The sequence below is a fragment of the Oncorhynchus mykiss genome, chromosome 18, assembly GCF_013265735.2.
Source record: "Oncorhynchus mykiss isolate Arlee chromosome 18, USDA_OmykA_1.1, whole genome shotgun sequence".
Classification (NCBI taxonomy): domain Eukaryota; kingdom Metazoa; phylum Chordata; class Actinopteri; order Salmoniformes; family Salmonidae; genus Oncorhynchus; species Oncorhynchus mykiss.
Window position 1 is genome coordinate 63,282,675 of NC_048582.1, and position 22,663 is coordinate 63,305,337.

Below are 22,663 nucleotides of genomic sequence, written 5' to 3' on the forward strand. Positions count from 1 at the left end.
GTTATGACATCAACAAGATTAATAGGCATATTGTTCGTCACGCAGGCATGCTAATCTCCACTGCCTGCTGTGCAGCATACAAAGACTACAAGAGAGACGAGTTCCCTCACAGAACCATACATCTGGCTGATAGACCTGAATGAGAGATAAGAGCCCTTCTAGCACCATTCACCTGGCTGATAGACCTGAATGAGAGATAAGAGCCCTCCTAGCACCATACACCTGGCTGATAGACCAGAATGAGAGATAATAGCCCTTCTCGCACCATACACCTGGCTGATAGACCTGAATGAGAGATAAGAGCCCTTCTAGCACCATACACCTGGCTGATAGACCTGAATGAGAGATAAGAGCCCTTCTAGCACCATACACCTGGCTGATAGACCTGAATGAGAGATAAGAGCCCTTCTAGCACCATACACTTGGCTGATAGACCTGAATGAGAGATAAGAGCCCTTCTAGCACCATACACCTGGCTGATAGACCTGAATGAGAGATAAGAGCCCTTCTAGCACCATACACCTGGCTGATAGACCTGAATGAGAGATAAGAGCCCTTCTAGCACCATACACCTGGCTGATAGACCTGAATGAGAGATAAGAGCCCTTCTAGCACCATACACCTGGCTGATAGACCTGAATGAGAGATAAGAGCCCTTCTATCACCATACATCTGGCTGATAGACCTGAATGAGAGATAAGAGCCCTTCTAGCACCATACACCTGGCTGATAGACCTGAATGAGAGATAAGAGCCCTTCTAGCACCATACACCTGGCTGATAGACCTGAATGAGAGATAAGAGCCCTTCTAGCACCATACACCTGGCTTATACAACAGGAAGCATGTGAGCACCTGGTGGGAGGGGGGCGCTTAGAAAGAGTGCTTCATACACACACAGAGGCACAGAAATACACACACACACACACACACACACACACACACACACGTACCAGGCACATGGCTAGCACCGCACACATGGGTCCAATCAGACTCTCATCTATCCCATGTGACAAGAAACCCAGGTCGTTCACACACGCACACCCCTGATTAGAGCTCCACTTAGATGGGCTGTCAGATTCTCTCTGCCTTTCCATCTCCCCCAGTAGAGATTTCCTGTTCTCATGTTAGAGAGATCCAGCAGGCAGGCAGGGAAATGTGTGTGTGTCTGTGTCTCTGTGTGTGTGTGTGTGTGTGTGTGTGTGTGTGTGTGTGTGTGTGTGTGTGTGTGCACGTGCGCGTGTGCAGTAAATGTTTTGTATCATTGGCAGCACCATTCTCAGCATTCGCTAGTGTCGAGTTTGCCTTGTGTACATGGACCATCTGTTGGGCACATGGAAGTCTATGAAATTAACAAATCTAAACACTCTTTTTGTTAGTAAAAATGTCCAGATTGATGCTTGGATTGGGTGCAGAGCATTCACATAAAGTAGTATTTTGAGGTTTTGTAAGGATCCTATTGAAGCTGATGGAAACCCCCGGTAACACTACATGGGCAATTATTGAATGATTCCTCTAGTTTCATGTCAATCACCACAGAGTCTGTTTAATTAAAGGATTAAAACAGACTTTGATTGGAGCAAGTGATGAGACTATTTACATGATCTCCCTTGCCTTGGGGAGGCCTCTGCTGCATGTGCATCTCAAAGATTCAATATTCAATTTCAACTTCAGAAACATCTAAATGTGTCTGTGTGCATTTCAACTCCTGGGGATGTCATCAAATAAGACTGTAATGTAAGAGATGTTTTATTTATATAGAGATTTTTTTTAACTTCCCACAAGCCACCGTCACATCAGAGTTGGTGGCTTGTGGAATCATGTAAAGCTTGTTTTAGAGGTAGTGTGCTGAAAGGATTACCAGGGTTAACTGAGCTGTACATTAACGAAGCTGGGCGGTTCGCGACAATGTTTGTCACCATTATCTCTAGTCCTCTATCTCCTGTCTTTGATCATCTTTCATAACACTTAGTTTCACTAAGTCCCTCGACACTTTCTCCTTTAAATGGAAACGTGGCAATTTAGAAAGAGACAAAGTCAAACCCTCTGTCTCTAAGGAGTGTTAGGTCAAAGTCAAACCCTCTGTCTCTAAGGAGTGTTAGGTCAAAGTCAAACCCTCTGTCTCTAAGGAGTGTTAGTCAACATAATGGAAACATGTAACATGTTTCACCTTCACCATAACTGCTTCCTGTGAGGTCAATATTCCAAAAAAACATCAATCTCTGGAGGGAGACCAATGTGGAGATGTGACAGGATAGGATTTGAGCTCAATGGATGTGGGGGCTAGATAACACACCTCTCTTATTGATAAGCATCTGCACATTCTACACTAGCATGTCGGGTTAATAGCTACTCTGATGCAGGGAAGAAGCAGGGTGAGTAAGTCTATGGCTGTGTCCCAATTATCTCTCCTTCCCCCTAAAATGTGCCCTTTAAAAAGCAGTGACTGGTAGATGAAAACTCCCTCTAGCCCATGTCTACACTAAAACCTATTGTTTTACGTTTGTGGCGAGTAGTGAACGGGTGAACACTTCGGGAGAAAGGAGAGAGTATTGGGACACAACCTATGAGTACTCTGACCCTTGTCCTTCAAACATGACACAGTAATACACAGTACTACACAGTAGTACACATTGACCATTAACTGAATGTGATAACTTCCAGTGTAGTGATGGTGGAAATGTGACTGTTTGAATGCACCTAACAGGCAGTAGGATGAACATTGTATCATGGTATTCTCTGGATGACAGGCAGTAGGATGAACATTGTATCATGGTATTCTCTGCATGACAGGCAAAAGGATGAACATTGTATCATGGTATTCTCTGGATGACAGGCAGTAGGATGAACATTGTATCATGGTATTCTCTGGATGACAGGCAGTAGGATGAACATTGTATCATGGTATTCTCTGGATGACAGGCAGTAGGATGAACATTGTATCATGGTATTCTCTGGATGACAGGCAATAGGATGAACATTGTATCAACTGAATATTGCCTCTGTATGACGTCTCCCGTAATGTAACGCTGTGTTTACGTTATGACGTCTCCCGTAGTGTAACGCTGTGTTTACGTTATGACGTCTCCCGTAGTGTAACGCTGTGTTTACGTTATGACGTCTCCCGTAGTGTAACGTTGTGTTTACGTTATGACGTCTCCCATAGTGTAACGCTGTGTTGACGTCTCCCATAGTGTAAGGCAGTGTTTACGTCTCCCGTAGTGTAACGCTGTGTTTACGTCTCCCGTAGTGTAACGCTGTGTTTACGTTGTGACGTCTCCCATAGTGTAACGCAGTGTTTGCGTTGTGACGTCTCCCGTAGTGTAACGCTGTGTTGACGTCTCCCATAGTGTAACGCTGTGTTTACGTTATGACGTCTCCCATAGTGTAACGCGGTGTTGACGTCTCCCGTAGTGTAACGCTGTGTTGACGTCTCCCGTAGTGTAACGCTGTGTTGACGGCTCCCGTAGTGTAACGCTGTGTTGACGTCTCCCGTAGTGTAACGCTGTGTTGACGTCTCCCGTAGTGTAACGCTGTGTTGACGTCTCCCGTAGTGTAACGCTGTGTTTACGTTATGACGTCTCCCGTAGTGTAACGCTGTGTTTACGTTATGACGTCTCCCATAGTGTAACGCTGTGTTTACGTTGTGACGTCTCCCATAGTGTAACGCTGTGTTTACGTTATGACGTCTCCCATAGTGTAACGCTGTGTTTACGTTATGACGTCTCCCGTAATGTAACGCTGTGTTTACATTGTGACGTCTCCCGTAGTGTAACGCTGTGTTTACGTTATGACTTCTTCCGTAGTGTAACGCGGTGTTGACGTTATGACGTCTCCCGTAGTGTAACGCGGTGTTGACGTCTCCCGTAGTGTAACGCTGTGTTTACGTTGTGACGTCTCCCGTAGTGTAACGCTGTGTTTACGTTATGAGGTCTCCCATAGTGCAACGCTGTGTTTACGTTGTGACGTCTCCCGTAGTGTAACGCTGTGTTGACGTCTCCCGTAGTGTAACGCTGTGTTGACGTCTCCCGTAGTGTAACGCTGTGTTGACGTCTCCCGTAGTGTAAAGCTGTGTTGACGTCTCCCATAGTGTAACGCTGTGTTGACGTCTCCCGTAGTGTAATGCTGTGTTTACGTTATGACGTCTCCCGTAGTGTAATGCTGTGTTTACGTTATGACGTCTCCCATAGTGTAACGCTGTGTTTACATTGTGACGTCTCCCGTAGTGTAACGCGGTGTTTACGTTATGACGTCTCCCGTAGTGTAACGCGATGTTTACGTTATGACGTCTCCCATAGTGTAACGCTGTGTTTACGTTATGACGTCTCCCACAGTGTAACGCTGTGTTTACGTTGTGACGTCTCCCGTAGTGTAACGCGGTGTTGACGTCTCCCGTAGTGTAACGCTGTGTTTACGTTGTGACGTCTCCCGTAGTGTAACGCTGTGTTTACGTTATGACGTCTCCCATAGTGCAGCGCTGTGTTTACGTTGTGACGTCTCCCGTAGTGTAACGCTGTGTTGACGTCTCCCGTAGTGTAACGCTGTGTTGACGTCTCCCGTAGTGTAACGCTGTGTTGACGTCTCCCGTAGTGTAACGCTGTGTTGACGTCTCCCGTAGTGTAATGCTGTGTTTACGTTATGACGTCTCCCGTAGTGTAATGCTGTGTTTACGTTATGACGTCTCCCATAGTGTAACGCTGTGTTTACATTGTGACGTATCCCGTAGTGTAACGCGGTGTTTACGTTATGACGTCTCCCATAGTGTAACGCTGTGTTTACGTTATGACGTCTCCCACAGTGTAACGCTGTGTTTACGTTGTGACGTCTCCCGTAGTGTAATGCGGTGTTGACGTTGTGACGTCTCCCGTAGTGTAACGCTGTGTTTACGTTGTGATGTCTCACGTAGTGTAACGCGGTGTTGACGTCTCCCGTAGTGTAACGCGGTGTTTACGTTGTGACGTGTCCCGTAGTGTAACGCGGTGTTTACGTTATGACGTCTCCCGTAGTGTAACGCTGTGTTTACGTTATGACGTCTCCCGTAGTGTAACACTGTGTTTACGTTGTGACGTCTCCCGTAGTGTAACGCTGTGTTTACGTTATGACTTCTTCCGTAGTGTAACGCGGTGTTGACGTTATGACGTCTCCCGTAGTGTAACGCTGTGACGTCTCCCGTAGTGTAACGCTGTGTTTACGTTGTGACGTCTCCCGTAGTGTAACGCGGTGTTGACGTCTCCCATAGTGTAACGCTGTGTTTACGTTGTGATGTCTCCCGTAGTGTAACGCGGTGTTGACGTCTCCCATAGTGTAACGCTGTGTTTACGTTGTGACGTCTCCCGTAGTGTAACGCTGTGTTTACGTTATGACGTCTCCCGTAGTGTAACGCGGTGTTGACGTTGTGACGTCTCCCGTAGTGTAACGCTGTGTTTACGTTGTGACGTCTCCCGTAGTGTAACGCGGTGTTGACGTCTCCCATAGTGTAACGCGGTGTTTACATTGTGACGTCTCCAGTAGTGTAACGCGGTGTTTACGTTATGACTTCTTCCATAGTGTAACGCGGTGTTGACGTTATGACGTCTCCCGTAGTGTAACGCGGTGTTGACGTCTCCCGTAGTGTAACGCTGTGTTTACGTTGTGACGTCTCCCGTAGTGTAACGCTGTGTTTACGTTATGACATCTCCCATAGTGCAACGCTGTGTTTACGTTGTGACGTCTCCCGTAGTGTAACGCTGTGTTGACGTCTCCCGTAGTGTAACGCTGTGTTGACGTCTCCCGTAGTGTAACGCTGTGTTGACGTCTCCCGTAGTGTAACGCTGTGTTGACGTCTCCCGTAGTGTAACGCTGTGTTGACGTCTCCCGTAGTGTAACGCTGTGTTGACGTCTCCCGTAGTGTAACGCTGTGTTGACGTCTCCCGTAGTGTAACGCTGTGTTGACGTCTCCCGTAGTGTAACGCTGTGTTGACGTCTCCCGTAGTGTAATGCTGTGTTTACGTTATGACGTCTCCCATAGTGTAACGCTGTGTTTACAGTGTGACGTATCCCGTAGTGTAACGCGGTGTTTACGTTATGACGTCTCCCATAGTGTAACGCTGTGTTTACGTTATGACGTCTCCCACAGTGTAACGCTGTGTTTACGTTGTGACGTCTCCCGTAGTGTAACGCGGTGTTTACGTTGTGACGTCTCCCGTAGTGTAAGGCTGTGTTTACGTTGTGACGTCTCACGTAGTGTAACGCGGTGTTGACGTCTCCCGTAGTGTAACGCGGTGTTTACGTTATGACGTCTCCCATAGTGTAACGCTGTGTTTACGCTGTGACGTCTCCCATAGTGTAACGCTGTGTTTACGTTATGACGTCTCCCGTAGTGTAACGCTGTGTTTACGTTATGACGTCTCCCGTAGTGTAACGCTGTGTTTACGTTATGACGTCTCCCGTAGTGTAACACTGTGTTTACGTTGTGACGTCTCCCGTAGTGTAACGCTGTGTTTACGTTATGACTTCTTCCGTAGTGTAACGCGGTGTTGACGTTATGACGTCTCCCGTAGTGTAACGCTGTGACGTCTCCCGTAGTGTAACGCTGTGTTTACGTTGTGACGTCTCCCGTAGTGTAACGCGGTGTTGACGTCTCCCATAGTGTAACGCTGTGTTTACGTTGTGATGTCTCCCGTAGTGTAACGCGGTGTTGACGTCTCCCATAGTGTAACGCTGTGTTTACGTTGTGACGTCTCCCGTAGTGTAACGCTGTGTTTACGTTATGACGTCTCCCGTAGTGTAACGCGGTGTTGACGTTGTGACGTCTCCCGTAGTGTAACGCTGTGTTTACGTTGTGACGTCTCCCGTAGTGTAACGCGGTGTTGACGTCTCCCATAGTGTAACGCGGTGTTTACATTGTGACGTCTCCAGTAGTGTAACGCGGTGTTTACGTTATGACTTCTTCCATAGTGTAACGCGGTGTTGACGTTATGACGTCTCCCGTAGTGTAACGCGGTGTTGACGTCTCCTGTAGTGTAACGCTGTGTTTACGTTGTGACGTCTCCCGTAGTGTAACGCTGTGTTTACGTTGTGACGTCTCCCGTAGTGTAACGCTGTGTTTACGTTATGACGTCTCCCATAGTGCAACGCTGTGTTTACGTTGTGACGTCTCCCGTAGTGTAACGCTGTGTTGACGTCTCCCGTAGTGTAACGCTGTGTTGACGTCTCCCGTAGTGTAACGCTGTGTTGACGTCTCCCGTAGTGTAACGCTGTGTCGACGTCTCCCGTAGTTTAACGCTGTGTTGACGTCTCCCGTAGTGTAACGCTGTGTTGACGTCTCCCGTAGTGTAACGCTGTGTTGACGTCTCCCGTAGTGTAACGCTGTGTTGACGTCTCCCGTAGTGTAATGCTGTGTTTACGTTATGACGTCTCCCGTAGTGTAATGCTGTGTTTACGTTATGACGTCTCCCATAGTGTAACGCTGTGTTTACATTGTGACGTATCCCGTAGTGTAACGCGGTGTTTACGTTATGACGTCTCCCATAGTGTAACGCTGTGTTTACGTTATGACGTCTCCCACAGTGTAACGCTGTGTTTACGTTGTGACGTCTCCCGTAGTGTAACGCGGTGTTTACGTTGTGACGTCTCCCGTAGTGTAACGCTGTGTTTACGTTGTGACGTCTCACGTAGTGTAACGCGGTGTTGACGTCTCCCGTAGTGTAACGCGGTGTTTACGTTATGACGTCTCCCATAGTGTAACGCTGTGTTTACGTTGTGACGTCTCCCATAGTGTAACGCTGTGTTTACGTTATGACGTCTCCCGTAGTGTAACGCTGTGTTTACGTTATGACGTCTCCCGTAGTGTAACACTGTGTTTACGTTGTGACGTCTCCCGTAGTGTAACGCTGTGTTTACGTTATGACTTCTTCCGTAGTGTAACGCGGTGTTGAGTTATGACGTCTCCCGTAGTGTAACGCGGTGTTAACGTCTCCCGTAGTGTAATGCTGTGACGTCTCCCGTAGTGTAACGCTGTGTTTACGTTGTGACGTCTCCCGTAGTGTAACGCGGTGTTGACGTCTCCCATAGTGTAACGCTGTGTTTACGTTGTGATGTCTCCCGTAGTGTAACGCGGTGTTGACGTCTCCCATAGTGTAACGCTGTGTTTACGTTGTGACGTCTCCCATAGTGTAACGCTGTGTTTACGTTATGACGTCTCACATAGTGTAATGCTGTGTTTACGCTGTGACGTCTCCCGTAGTGTAACGCTGTGTTTATGTTATGACGGCTCCCGTAGTGTAACGCTGTGTTGACGTCTCCCGTAGTGTAACGCGGTGTTTACGTTATGACGTCTCCCGTAGTGTAACGCAGTGTTTACGTTGTGACGTCTCCCGTAGTGTAACGCGGTGTTTACGTTGTGACGTCTCCCATAGTGTAACGCTATGTTTACTTTGTGACGTCTCCCATAGTGTAACGCTGTGTTTACGTTGTGACGTCTCCCATAGTGTAACGCAGTGTTTACGTTATGACGTCTCCCGTAGTGTAACGCTGTGTTGACGTCTCCCATAGTGTAACGCTGTGTTTACGTTGTGACGTCTCCCGTAGTGTAACGCTGTGTTTACGTTGTGACGTCTCCCATAGTGTAACGCGGTGTTGACGTCTCCCGTAGTGTAACGCGGTGTTGACGTCTCCCGTAGTGTAACGCTGTGTTGACGTCTCCCGTAGTGTAACGCTGTGTTTACGTTGCAACGTCTCCCGTAGTGTAACGCTGTGTTTACGTTGTGACGTCTCCCGTAGTGTAACGCAGTGTTGACGTCTCCCGTAGTGTAACGCTGTGTTGACGTCTCCCGTAGTGTAACGCTGTGTTGACGTCTCCCGTAGTGTAACGCGGTGTTGACGTCTCCCGTAGTGTAACGCGGTGTTGACGTCTCCCGTAGTGTAACGCGGTGTTGACGTCTCCCGTAGTGTAACGCGGTGTTGACGTCTCCCGTAGTGTACCGCTGTGTTGACGTCTCCCGTAGTGTAACCCTGTGTTGACGTCTCCCGTAGTGTAACGCTGTGTTGACGTCTCCCGTAGTAGAACGCGGTGTTGACGTCTCCCGTAGTGTAACGCGGTGTTGACGTCTCCCGTAGTGTAACGCTGTGTTGACGTTTCCCGTAGTGTAACCCTGTGTTGACGTCTCCCGTAGTGTAACGCGGTGTTGACGTCTCCCGTAGTGTAACGCTGTGTTGACGTCTCCCGTAGTGTAACGTGGTGTTGACGTCTCCCGTAGTGTAACGCGGTGTTGACGTCTCCCGTAGTGTAACGCTGTGTTGACGTCTCCCATAGTGTAACGCGGTTTTGATGTAGAAGTTAAGTAGGACCATTGAGATCAGGCTGGTCTGAGTTGAACAGTTGTTTTATTATCCCCAGCCATCCGCTAAGGAAAGGCCTTGCAGCAGCCATGACGTTGTTTGCGGCTCTAACCTGGCAGAACCAGGGCGTCCGTTTAAAACATCACAAGAGTGCTGCCGCAGAGAGAGAGAGAGAGAGAGAGAGAGAGAGAGAGAGAGAGAGAGAGAGAGAGAGAGTTAGGTGGACTAATGTCTGAAAATTGAATCAAGGCACAACACCCTGCAATTCTCTCCCACCAAGGTTAAAACAGGGAACGCAATATAAATAAATTGGTGCTCTAAAACAGTGTCTGACGAAAATAAATGAAGCAATATTGTTCCGTGCTGTAAGCAGCCATTACCAATTTCTTACCTCCAGGAAGAGGGCATTGTGATCCCGCCGTTGAGACGCTGCTGCAACATTTCGAAAAGAAATCATTTCACTTTTACATCAAGTGTTTTTCAGGGAAGTGATTTGAAGCTCATTACACGTTTTGGTGGAAAATAATTTCTATAATTAAGAATACTAGATGGTTTTTGCCAAAATTCACTCGATAATATACAAGACTGAGTTGTTCATTTTAAGGAGCAATAAGGCCACAAGGTTTGTATAAAAAACTGCAGTGTATTGGTTAACTTCTCTTACTAAGTATTAGAGATAGAGGTAGGGTTCCCGGACCCAGAGTAAGCCTAATGGTGGACTAAAAAGCAGGTTCAATGGAGAATTTCCTTGGAAGTGCTTCTTGGTCCAGGATATCAACCCTTAGAGTTTTAAGAGATTGTAGTGGTTGTGTGATGTGTTTTAATGTTGTCAGAACTAGTTTTTAAAGATCCTCCACGAGATCTACGGCACAAATTGAAAAAAGGTAGCTAGAAGCAAACTGTCTCCTTTGTAGTCAGATCAACTTAAAGGGGTTTCTGATGCTAAAACAGATGTGATAGATGAAGCATCATGTGTTACTAATTATTCACATATGTATATATAAAAGTCAACATTTACTGCCAGATTGTGTTTACGTTAAATTAAATTTTGAGGGTCATTTCTCCAAAAATATCTCAACTCTTTCAGAACACTAAATGAAAAAATACTCTTGATTTATTGAAAACAGCATTCCAAAAACTGAGGCAGTGGAGAAACAAAAACGACTTCCACACAGTTTTTCCGGCTCTGTCCCAGATCTTTCAAAATGGTAAAATGCCAACCCCCCAAAAAACTGGCAAAATGGAGGGAAGGAAGACAACATCTCTATGCACCAGGCTGGGAAGACTGAATCTGCAATAGGTAAGCAGCTTGGTTTGAAGAAATCAACTGTGGGAGCAATTATTAGGAAATGGAAGACATACAAGACCACTGATAATCTCCCTCGATCTGGGGCTCCACGCAAGATCTCCCCCCATGGGGTCAAAATGATCTCAAGAACGGTGAGCAAAAATCCCAGAACCACACGGGGGGACCTAGTGGATGACCTGCAGAGAGCTGGGACCAAAGTAACAAAGCCTACCATCAGTAACACACTACGCCACCAGGGACTCAAATCCTGCAGTGCCAGACGTGTCCCCCTGCTTAAGCCAGTACATGTCCACGCCCGTCTGAAGTTTGCTAGAGAGCATTTGGTTGATCCAGAAGAAGATTGGGAGAATGTCATATGGTCAGATGAAACCAAAATATAACGTTTTGGTAAAAACTCAACCCGTCGTGTTTGGAGGACAAAGAATGCTGAGTTGCATCCAAAGAACACCATACCTACTGTGAAGCATGGGGGTGGAAACATCATGCTTTGGGGCTGTTTTTCTGCAAAGGGACCAGGACGACTGATCCGTGTAAAGGAAAGAATGAATGGGGCCATGTATCGTGAGATTTTGAGTGAAAACCTCCTTCCATCAGCAAGGGCATTGAAGATGAAACGTGGCTGGGTCTTTCAGCATGACAATGATCCCAAACACACCGCCCGGGCAATGAAGGAGTGGCTTCGTAAGAAGCATTTCAAGGTCCTGGAGTGGCCTAGCCAGTCTCCAGATCTCAACCCCATATAAAATCTTTGAAGGGAGTTACTGCTCTAGAGGAGATCTGCATGGAGGAATGGGCCAAAATACCAGCAACAGTGTGTGAAAACCTTGTGAAGACTTACAGAAAACGTTTGACCTCTGTCATTGCCAACAAAGGGTATATAACAAAGTATTGAGATAAACTTTTGTTCCACCATAATTTGCAAATAAATTCATTAAACATCCTACAATGTGATTTTCTGGATTTTTTTTTCTCATTTTGTCCGTCATAGTTGAAGTGTACCTATGATTAAAATTACAGTCCTCTCCCATCTTTTTAAGTGGGAGAACTTGCACAATTGGTGGCTGACTGCCCCACTGTATGTAGGTCTATGGTGGCCTGAATTGGTTCCCAATCAGAGGCAGCTGTTTATCGTTGTCTCTGATTGGGGATCCTATTTAGGTTGCCATTTTCCATTTTGGTTTTGTGGGTTATTATTCTATGTTTAGTTGCCTGTTTGCACTAGTCATATTGCTTCACGGTTCGTTTTGTTATTTTGTATAGTTTTGGTCAGTGTTGCATTCGTTTAATAAAATAGAATGGACGCTTATCACGCTGTGCCTTGGTCTCCTCCTTGACACAAGGGCCTAGTTTGAATATTTCATCCCTTTCTTCCCACTTGGCACAAACTGGTTGAAGGCGACAGGCGACAGAGGCGACAGGCGACAGGGGCGACAGGTGACAGGGGCGACAGGCGACAGGGGCGACAGGGGCAACAGGCGACAGGGGCGACAGGCGACAGGTGCGACAGGCGACAGAGGCGACAGGGGCGACAGGCGACAGGGGCGACAGGGGCGACAGGCGACAGAGGCGACAGGGGCGACAGGCGACAGGGGCGACAGGCAACAGGGGCGACAGGCGACAAAGGCGACAGGCGACAGAGGCGACAGGCGAGACAGGGGCGACAGGCGCGACAGGCGACAGAGGCGACAGGCGACAGGGGCGACAGGCGACAGGGGCGACAGGCGACAGAGGCAACAGGCGACAGAGGCGACAGGCAATAGGGAAGGTCAATACAAGACACTGAATAGAGAGAGAAATTGGTTTGTTCTCCTACTTTATGACTGGACAGTAACGTTTTAGCTTCGACAAAACCATGAGTCCAAAGTGAGTATCTAACTTGATATCAAACGAAAGACCCAGTAGAGAACATACACTGTTCCTACGTAAGGGAACAATCAGGCCTGGGATCAAAAGGTATTTCAAACCTTTGAAATAATGAATCTGTGCTTGAGGTTGCCTGCCACAATGGAACCAATGGAAAAGTCTCATAAGTCTCTGTCTTTCCTCAGACTCAAGAAAACAATCAAAGTATTTGAAAGTTTTAATGTTCAATCTTACCCAGGTCTGTGGTGATACAGTATATGGCACCTGAATATACAGTAATTGAACTAAAATATACGGATATTCATAAATATATATTTTTTAAATTTCTACAGAAATGTCTACATACAAAGATAATGTGAATGAATACATAGACCTACATGTAGTTAAAAGATAATGTGAATGAATACATAGACCTACATGTAGCTAAAACATTGGCTAGACATAAGACTGCATTTCAACTTTATCGCCCTCATTCTGCCTCGTTACGGGCGCTGCTGTTTGATATTTGCTCTGGGTAATGACATGTTTAATTTGTTCCTGAATCCTTCAGTCATCGCCTGTGGATAAATAATTGTCAATTACTCATCAATTACGAGGCATGCCGCTGCCCGGGGTCTATGGAGACAGCAATCGCAGGGCTCTTCCACCCTCTTTTATTACAAATGTGGTTATGAGTTGAATCAATCCAGGTGCCATGTGGGGCTGCTGTGTGTGTTCATCACTAACAGCTCCCAGTAGGTTCATCATTTCCCTTTACAACAGCCTTCCTCTACTGTCTCTTCCTCCCCTCTCTCTTCCTCTCCTCTCTCTTCCTCCCTTGCTCTCTCATTCACTCAGTCTCTCTTGCTATCAGTTTTTCTCTCTTATACATATTTTTTCTTCTCTATCCCCATTCCTGCCTCCCAGTCTCTCACTCTCTCTGTCTCTCTCACTCTCTCTCTCTCTCTGTCTCTCTCACTGTCTCTCCCTCTCTCTCTCTCACTGTCTCTCTCTGTCTCTCTCACTCTCTCTCTCTGTCTCTCTCACTGTCTCTCTCTGTCTCTCTCTATCTCTCTGTCTCTCTCACTGTCTCTCTCTCTCTCTCTCTCTCTGTCTCTCTCACTGTCTCACTGTCTCGCTCTCTCTCTTTGTCTCTCTCTCTGTATCTCTCACTGTCTCTCTCTCTCTCCCTCTCTCTCTGTCTCTCTCACTGTCTCACTGTCTCTCTCTCTGTCTCTGTCTCTCTCACTGTCTCTCTGACTGTCTCTCTCTCTGTCTCTTTCTGTCTCTCTCACTGTCTCTCTCTCTGTCTCTTTCTGTCATTCTCTCTGTCTCTCTCTCTGTCTCTCTCACTGGCTTTATCACTGTCTCTCTCTCTCTGTCTCTGTCTCTCTCACTGTTTCTCTCTCTGTCTCTCTCTCTCAATCTTTTTCAATTTCAATTGAATGGCTTTATTGGCATGGAAAATGTATGTTTACATTGCCAAAGCAAGTGAAAAAGATAATAAACTAAATTGAAATAAACAATAAAAAATGTACAGTAAACATTACACTTACAAAAGAATAAAGACATTTCAAATGTCATATTATGTACATATACAGTGTTGTAATGATGTGCAAATCTCTCTCTCCCCCTCTCTCCCCCTCCCTTCCACCCTCCCTTTCAGTCTCTATCCCCCTCTCCCTTCACTCATCTCCCTTTCTCTCTCTCTCTCCTTCCTGAGCACACCTCAGAGGTAGCAGGTGAAAGAGAGAGCAGAGAGAGAGAGGGCAGAGGAAATAGAGAGGGCAGAGGAGAGAGAGAGGGTGGGTGGGTGGGACAGAGGAGAGAGGAGAGGGCAGAGGAAAGAGAGAGGCGAGAGAGAGAGGGCAGAGGAAAGAGAGAGGAGAAAGAGAGAGGGCAGAGGAGAGAGAGATGAGAGAGAGAGGGCAGAGGAAAGAGAGGGGCGAGAGAGAGAGGGCAGAGGAAAGAGAGAGGCGAAAGAGAGAGGGCAGAGGAAAGAGAGAGGCGAGAGAGAGAGGGTAGAGGAAAGAGAGAGGCGAGAGAGAGAGGAGAGAGAGAGAGGGCAGAGGAAAGAGAGGTGAGAGAGAGAGGGCAGAGGAAAGATAGAGGTGAAAGAGAGAGGGCAGAGGAAAGAGAGAGGAGAAAGAGAGAGGGCAGAGGAAAGAGAGGGGCGAGAGAGAGAGGGCAGAGGAAAGAGAGAGGAGAAAGAGAGAGGGCAGAGGAAAGAGCGAGGCGAGAGAGAGAGGGCAGAGGAAAGAGAGAGGCGAGAGAGAGAGGGCAGAGGAAAGAGAAAGGAGAAAGAGAGAGGGCAGAGGAAAGAGAGGGGCGAGAGAGAGGGCAAAGGAAAGAGAGAGGCGAGAGAGAGAGGGCAGAGGAAAGAGAGAGGAGAGAGAGAGAGGGCAGAGGAAAGAGAGGGGCGAGAGAGAGAGAGGGCAGAGGAAAGAGAGAGGCGAGAGAGAGAGGGCAGAGGAAAGAGAGGGGCAAGAGAGAGAGGGCAGAGGAAAGAGAGAGGCGAGAGAGAGAGGGCAGAGGAAAGAGAGGGGCGAGAGAGAGAGGGCAGAGGATAGAGAGAGGCGAGAGAGAGAGGGCAGAGGAAAGAGAGAGGCGAGAGAGAGAGGAGAGAGGGCAGAGGAAAGAGAGGGGCGAGAGAGAGAGGGCAGAGGAAAGAGAGAGGCGAGAGAGAGAGGGCAGAGGAAAGAGAGAGGCGAGAGAGAGAGGAGAGAGGGCAGAGGAAAGAGAGGGGCGAGAGAGAGAGGGCAGAGGAAAGAGAGAGGCGAGAGAGAGAGGGCAGAGGAAAGAGAGAGGCGAGAGAGAGAGGGTAGAGGAAAGAGAGAGGCGAGAGAGAGAGAGGGCAGAGGAAAGAGAGAGGAGAAAGAGAGAGGGCAGAGGAAAGAGAGGGGCGAGAGAGAGAGGGCAGAGGAAAGAGAGAGGAGAAAGAGAGAGGGCAGAGGAAAGAGAGAGGCGAGAGAGAGAGGGCAGAGGAAAGAGAGAGGCAAGAGAGAGAGGGCAGAGGAAAGAGAGAGGAGAAAGAGAGAGGGCAGAGGAAAGCGAGGGGCGAGAGAGAGAGGGCAGAGGAAAGAGAGAGGCGAGAGAGAGAGGGCAGAGGAAAGAGAGAGGCGAGAGAGAGAGGGTAGAGGCAGATCTTATGGAAGACCAGGAGGAGCAGGTAAAGGGTCCATGAGCCAGAGGGCCGACACACATTTTGCTGAGCCTCAACGACAACGCCGGCAGGCAGGCAAGCAACCCTGAGAGGGTGGGGTAGTGAGTAATGAGGCTGGAATACAAAACAGAGACTGTGAGGAGGAGGAGGTGGAGAGGTGGGTTGTGGGGATTTATCTATTGGCAGCCCACTTCTTCACCTGCCCCCCCTACTGGATCATCACTGGATGAGGGATCTGGTCAAAAGCAGTGCACTATATATGTGATGGAGTTTAGGACTACAGGGCATTTCCCATTGGCCTGCATAATAACACATTAATACTGTTGGTAGGATTAGTATTACATTACAGTATCACTCACTCACTCACTCACTCACTCCCCCCCCCTCTCTCTCTCTCTCTCTCTCTCTCTCTCTCTCTCTCTCTCTCTCTCTCTCTCTCTCCCTCCCTCTCTCTCTCTCTCTGTCTCTCTCAATTCAATTCAAGGGACTTTATTGGCATGGGAAACATGTGTTTGTCACACCCTGACCATAGTCTGCTTTGCATGTTTCTATGTTTTGGTTGGTCAGGGTGTGAGCTGGGTGGGCATTCTATGTTACATGTCTAGTTTGTCTAGTTCTATGTTTGGCCTCATATGGTTCTCAATCAGAGGCAGGTGTTCGTCATGGTCTCTGATTGGGAACCATATTTAGGTAGCCTGTTTGGTGTTGGGTTTTGTGGGTGATTGTCCTTAGTGTCCTGATGTCCTTGTTCTGTGTTAGTTTACACAAGTATAGGCTGTTTCGGTTTTCGTTACGTTCATTACGTTTATTGTTTTGGTAGTGTTTGTGTTTAGTGTGTTTTTTCATTAAACATGAATCTCAATAGCCACGCCGCATTTTGGTCCGACTCTCCTTCACATCTAGAAAACCGTTACAGTGTTAACATTGCCAAAGCAAGTGAGGTAGATAATAATAAACAAGAAAAAATTACAGTAAACATTACACACACAGAAGTTTCAAAACAATAAAGACATTACAAATGTCATATTATATATATATATACAGTGTTGTAACAATGCACAAATGGTTGAAGTACACAAGGGAAAATCAATAAACATATTTGTATTTACAATGGTGTGTGTTCTTCACTGGTTGCCCTTTTCTTGTGGCAACAGGTCACAAATCTTGCTGCTGTGATGGCACACTGTGGAATTTCGCCCAGTAGATATGGGAGTTTATCAAAATTGGATTTGTTTTCAAATTCTTTGTGGATCTGTGTTATCTGAGGGAAATATGTCTCTCTAATATGGTCATACATTGGGCAGGAGGTTAGGAAGTGCAGCTCAGTTTCCACCTCATTTTGTGGGCAGTGAGCACATAGCCTGTCTTCTCTTGAGAGCCATGTCTGCCTACGGCGCACATTCTCAATAGCAAGGCTATGCTCACGGAGTCTGTACATAGTCAAAGCTTTCCTTAAGTTTGGGTCAGTCACAGTGGTCAGGTATTCTGCCACTGTGTACTCTCTGTTTAGGGCCAAATAGCTTTCTAGTTTGCTCTGTTTTTTTGTTAATTCTTTCCAATGCGTCAAGTAATTATATTTTTGTTTTCTCGTGATTTGGTTGGGTCTAATTGTGCTGCTGTCCTGAAACTCTGTGGGGTGTGTTTGTGAACAGAGCCACAGGACCAGCTTGCTTAGGGGACTCTTCTGCAGGTTCATCTCTCTCTCTCTCTCTCTCTCTCTCTCAGGTTTGGTTAATCCAGCCTACCTTGTTGGGGTTGGTGGCGGTGAGAATCCAGACACACTGAGCGTTGGACTCATACTGGATGGGGAAGTTGGGAGAAGTGAATGTGCCAGCAGGACCTTGAAGATTAGAGCCACATGTTTTCACTGTAACAAAACGAAAAAGAGATTGAGAGAGAGAAAGAGAAGGAGAGAGAAATAAATAATAATGGTTATTAATTTAACATTTTGACATTTAACAACCTGGCAAACACAAAAGTTGTGGTTAATTAGAGACAGATGTTGCCAAATGCCACTGTGTGTGTGTGTGTGTGTGTGTGTGTGTGTGTGTGTGTGTAAGACAGCACTTTAGGTCTACGGATTTGGCTCACATTGAGTGCTCGTATTAATGAAATATCGGCTGAACATAGAGAAAGTCAGGTTGAATGGCCCTAAGATTCCTACCGAGAATTATACTTTTAAATATTCTGCCTGCTGCTATCTGAACCAGATTTGTTTCCTGCAGTCAAATGACCAAATTGCCCTCTAGTGGCCCCATGGGAGGAATAGTATTAATATTTCAACATTTTGTTGTTGTTGTTACCTCAGAAAATCCAGTGTTTCTATGTCAAACGGTTTTGTTATAATTCAGTCTTCTGTAATGTACAGTATATAGTGTAATATTAGGATGTATAACTCCAAATTCCAAACATGTCAACTCTATATGTGACATGGTACAGGTGTCTTCCATGTGTGTGAGGTGTATAATTCTGTTTCAAAGTATATGTGTTAAAGACGACCAAGAAACACTGCAGTAAAAGATTAAAGAGAGTGAATGGGACCTTAAGCACTTACAAATTCACATTTCATATTGTACCAATTGGAGTTTGTAACATAACACCCCCCCCCCCCCCCCAAAAAAAACAACGTAATATATCATATGAAATGGACGTCATTGTTCGTGAGTGCTACTTTCGAAACCAACACCACGAACCTTAAGCTATGGTTTCAGTTGTCATGTACTAGCACGGCAAGTGGTACCGCAGCGTCAAGTCTAGGTCCAAGAGGCATCTAAACAGCTTCTACCCTGAAGCCATAAGTCTCCTGAACAGCTAATCAAATGGCTACCCAGACTATTTTCATCCCCCCCCATCTTCATCACTGCTGCTACTCTCTGTTGTTATCTATGCATAGTCACTTTAATAACTCTACCTGTCGTTATTACCAGTACCCCCTGTATATAGCCTCCACATTGACTCTGTACCGGTACCCCCTGTATATAGCCTCCACATTGACTCTGTACCGGTACCACCTGTATATAGCCTCCACATTGACTCTGTATCGGTACCCCCTGTATATAGCCTCCACATTGACTCTGTACCGGTGCCCCCTGTATATAGCCTCCACATTGACTCTGTACCGGTACCCCCTGTATATAGCCTCCACATTGACTCTGTATCGGTACCCCCTGTATATAGCCTCCACATTGACTCTGTACCGGTACCCCCTGTATATAGCCTCCACATTGACTCTGTACCGGTGCCCCCTGTATATAGCCTCCACATTGACTCTGTACCGGTACCCCCTGTATATAGCCTCCACATTGACTCTGTACCGGTACCCCCTGTATATAGTCTCCACATTGAATTTGTACCGGTACCCCCTGTATATAGCCTCCACATTGACTCTGTACCGGTACCCCCTGTATATAGCCTCCACATTGACTCTGTACCGGTACCCCTGTATATAGCCTCCACATTGACTCTGTACCGGTACCCCTGTATATAGCCTCCACATTGACTCTGTACCGGTACCCCCTGTATATAGCCTCCACATTGACTCTGTACCGGTACCCCCTGTATATAGTCTCCACATTGACTCTGTACCGGTACCCCCTGTATATCGCCTCCACTTTAATTCTGTACCGGTACCCCCTGTATATAGCCTCCACATTGACTCTGTACCGGTACCCCCTGTATATAGCCTCCACATTGACTCTGTACCGGTACCCCCTGTATATAGCCTCTTCATTGACTCTGTACCGGTACCCTCTGTATATATCCTCCACATTGACTCTGTACCGGTACCCACTGTATATAGCCTCCACATTGACTCTCTACCGGTATCCCCTGTATATAGCCTCCACATTGACTCTGTACCGGTACCCACTGTATTTAGCCTCCACATTGACTCTATACCGGTACCCCCTGTATATAGCCTCCACATTGACTCTGTACCGGTACCCCCTGTATATAGTCTCCACATTGACTCTGTACCGGTACCCCCGGTATATAGCCTCCACATTGACTCTGTACCGGTACCCCCTGTATATAGCCTCCACATTGACTCTGTACCGGTACCCCCTGTATATAGTCTCCACATTGAATTTGTACCGGTACCCCCTGTATATAGCCTCCACATTGACTCTGTACCGGTACCCCCTGTATATAGCCTCCACATTGACTCTGTACCGGTACCCCCTGTATATAGCCTCCACATTGACTCTGTACCGGTACCCCCTGTATATAGCCTCCACATTGACTCTGTACCGGTACCCCCTGTATATAGCCTCCACCATGAGTCTGTACCGTAACACCCTGTATATAGCCTCCACATTGACTCTGTACCGGTACCCCTTGTATATAGCCTCCACATTGACTCTGTACCGGTACCCCTTGTATATAGCCTCCACATTGACTCTGTACCGTAACACTCTGTATATAGCCTCCACATTGACTCTGTACCGGTACCCCCAGTATATAGCCTCCACATTGACTCTGTACCGGTACCCCCTGTATATAGCCTCCACATTGACTCTGTACCGGTACCCCCTGTATATAGCCTCCACATTGACTCTGTACCGGTACCCCCTGTATATAGCCTCCACATTGACTCTGTACCGGTACCCAGTGTATATAGCCTCCACATTGACTCTGTACCGGTGCCCCCTGTATATAGCCTCCACATTGACTCTGTACCGGTACCCCCTGTATATAGCCTCCACATTGACTCTGTACCGGTACCCCCTGTATATAGACTCCACATTGACTCTGTACTGGTACCCCCTGTATATAGCCTCCACATTGACTCTGTACCGGTACCCCCTGTATATAGCCTCCACATTGACTCTGTACAGGTACCCCCTGTATATAGCCTCCACATTGACTCTGTACCGGTACCCCCTGTATATAGCCTCCACATTGACTCTGTACTGGTACCCCCTGTATAAAGCCCCACTATTGTTATTTACCTCTGCTCCTTAATTATTTGTTATTCTTATCTCTTACTTTTAGGGGGGATATTTTCGTAAAACTGCATTGTTGGTTTGTAAGTAAGCATTTAATTGTAAGGTCTGTTGTATTTGACGCATGTGACAAATACAATTTGATTTGACTGGAAGCCTATTAGAGTGTAGCCATAGGATTAAAACAGGAAGCAAAAATTAGAGTGTAGCCATAGGATTAAAACAGGAAGTAAAAATTAGAGTGTAGACATAGGATTAAAACAGGAAGTAAAAATTAGAGTGTAGACATAGGATTAAAACAGGAAGTAAAAATTAGAGTGTAGCCATAGGATTAAAACAGGAAGTAAAAATTAGAGTGTAGCCATAGGATTAAAACAGGAAGTAAAAATTAGAGCGTAGCCATAGGATTAAAACAGGAAGTAAACATTTGAGTGTAGCCATAGGATTAAAACAGGAAGTAAAAATTAGAACGTAGCCATAGGATTAAAACAGGAAGTAAAAATTTTAGTGTAGCCAAAGGATTAAAACAGGAAGTAAAAATGAGAGTGTAGCCATAGGATTAAAACAGGAAGTAAAAATTAGAACGTAGCCATAGGATTAAAACAGGAAGTAAAAATGAGAGTGTAGCCATAGGATTAAAACAGGAAGTAAAAATTAGAGTGTAGCCATAGGATTAAAACAGGAAGTAAAAATTAGAGTGTAGCCATAGGATTAAAACAGGAAGTAAAAATGAGAGTGTAGCCATAGGATTAATTAAAACAGGAAGTAAAAATTAGAGTGTAGCCATAGGATTAAAACAGGTGTCACGCCCTGACCATAGTTTACTTTGTATTTTCTATGTTTTGATTGGTCAGGGTGTGATCTGGGTGGGCATTCTATGTTGGATGTCTTGTTTGTCTATTTCTATGTCTGGCCTGATATGGTTCTCAATCAGAGGCAGGTGTTAGTCATTGTCTCTGATTGGGAACCATATTTAGGTAGCCTGGGTTTCACTGTGTGTTTGTGGGTGATTGTTCCTGTCTATGTGTTTTCACCAGATAGGCTGTTTAGGTTTTCGTTACGTTTATTGTTTTTGTAGTGTTTGTGTTTAGTGTGTTTTTTTCATTAAACATGAATCGCAATCGACACGCTGCATTTTGGTCCGACTCTCCTTCGTATGAAGACGAAAACCGTTACAGAATCACCCACCACAAAGGGACCAAGCAGCGTGTCAACAGGAAAGAACAGCCCAAAGTGGAGTACAGTATGGACTATACTTCTTGGGAGGAGATAGACAGGTGGGCGGTCGACCCAGGGAGAGTGCCGGAGCCCGCCTGGGATTCGATGGAGCAGTGCGCGGAAGGTTACCGTAGAATGGAGGCGGTGAAAGCAGAGAGGCGCTGGTATGAGAGGGCAGCACGGCGACGCGGATGGAAGCCTGAGAGGCAGCCCCAAAAATTTCTTGGGGGGGGGCTAACAGGGAGTATGGCTATGCCAGGTAGGAGACCTGGGCAGACTCCCTGTGCTTACCGGGGGGCTAGAGAGACCGGACAGGCACCGTGTTATGCAGTGGTGCGCACGGTGTCTCCAGTGCGAGTGCATAGCCCGGTGCGGTATATTCCAGCTCCACGTGTCTGCCGGGCTAGATTGAGCGTCGAGCCTAATGCCATGAAGCCGGCTCTACGCAGCTGGTCCCCAGTGCGTCTCCTTGGGCCGGTTTACATGGCACCAGCCTTGCGCTCGGTGTCTCCGGTTCGCCTGCATAGTCCAGTGCGGGCTATTCCACCTCGCCGCACTGGCAGGGCGACCGTGAGTATTCAACCAGGTAAGGTTGGGCAGGCTCGGTGCTCAAGAGCTCCAGTGCGCCTGCACGGTCCGGTTTTTCCAGTACCACCTCCACACCCCAGCCCTCCGGTAGCAGCTCCCCGCACCAGGCTTCCTGTGCGTGTCCTCGGCCCAGTACCACCAGTGCCAGCACCACGCATCAGGCCTACAGTGCGCCTCGCCTGTCCAGCGCTGTCGGAGCCCTCCTCCTCTCCAGCGCTGTCGGAGTCTCCCGCCTGTTTAGCGCTGTTAGAGCCTTCCTTCTCTACAGCGCTGCCGGAGTCTCC

The 22,663-nt window shown here is 47.0% G+C and overlaps 1 protein-coding gene across 1 annotated transcript in view; it reads right to left on the bottom strand.

Annotated features, from left to right (window-relative positions):
- Positions 1-22,663, bottom strand: part of csmd3b (CUB and Sushi multiple domains 3b) — an 826,488-nt gene that overhangs the window by 349,440 nt on the left and 454,385 nt on the right. Inside the window, exon 10 of the mRNA XM_036953488.1 lies at positions 17,376-17,497. Coding sequence (XP_036809383.1) covers positions 17,376-17,497 — 122 coding nt within the window. The remainder of the gene's footprint in view (positions 1-17,375; positions 17,498-22,663) is intronic.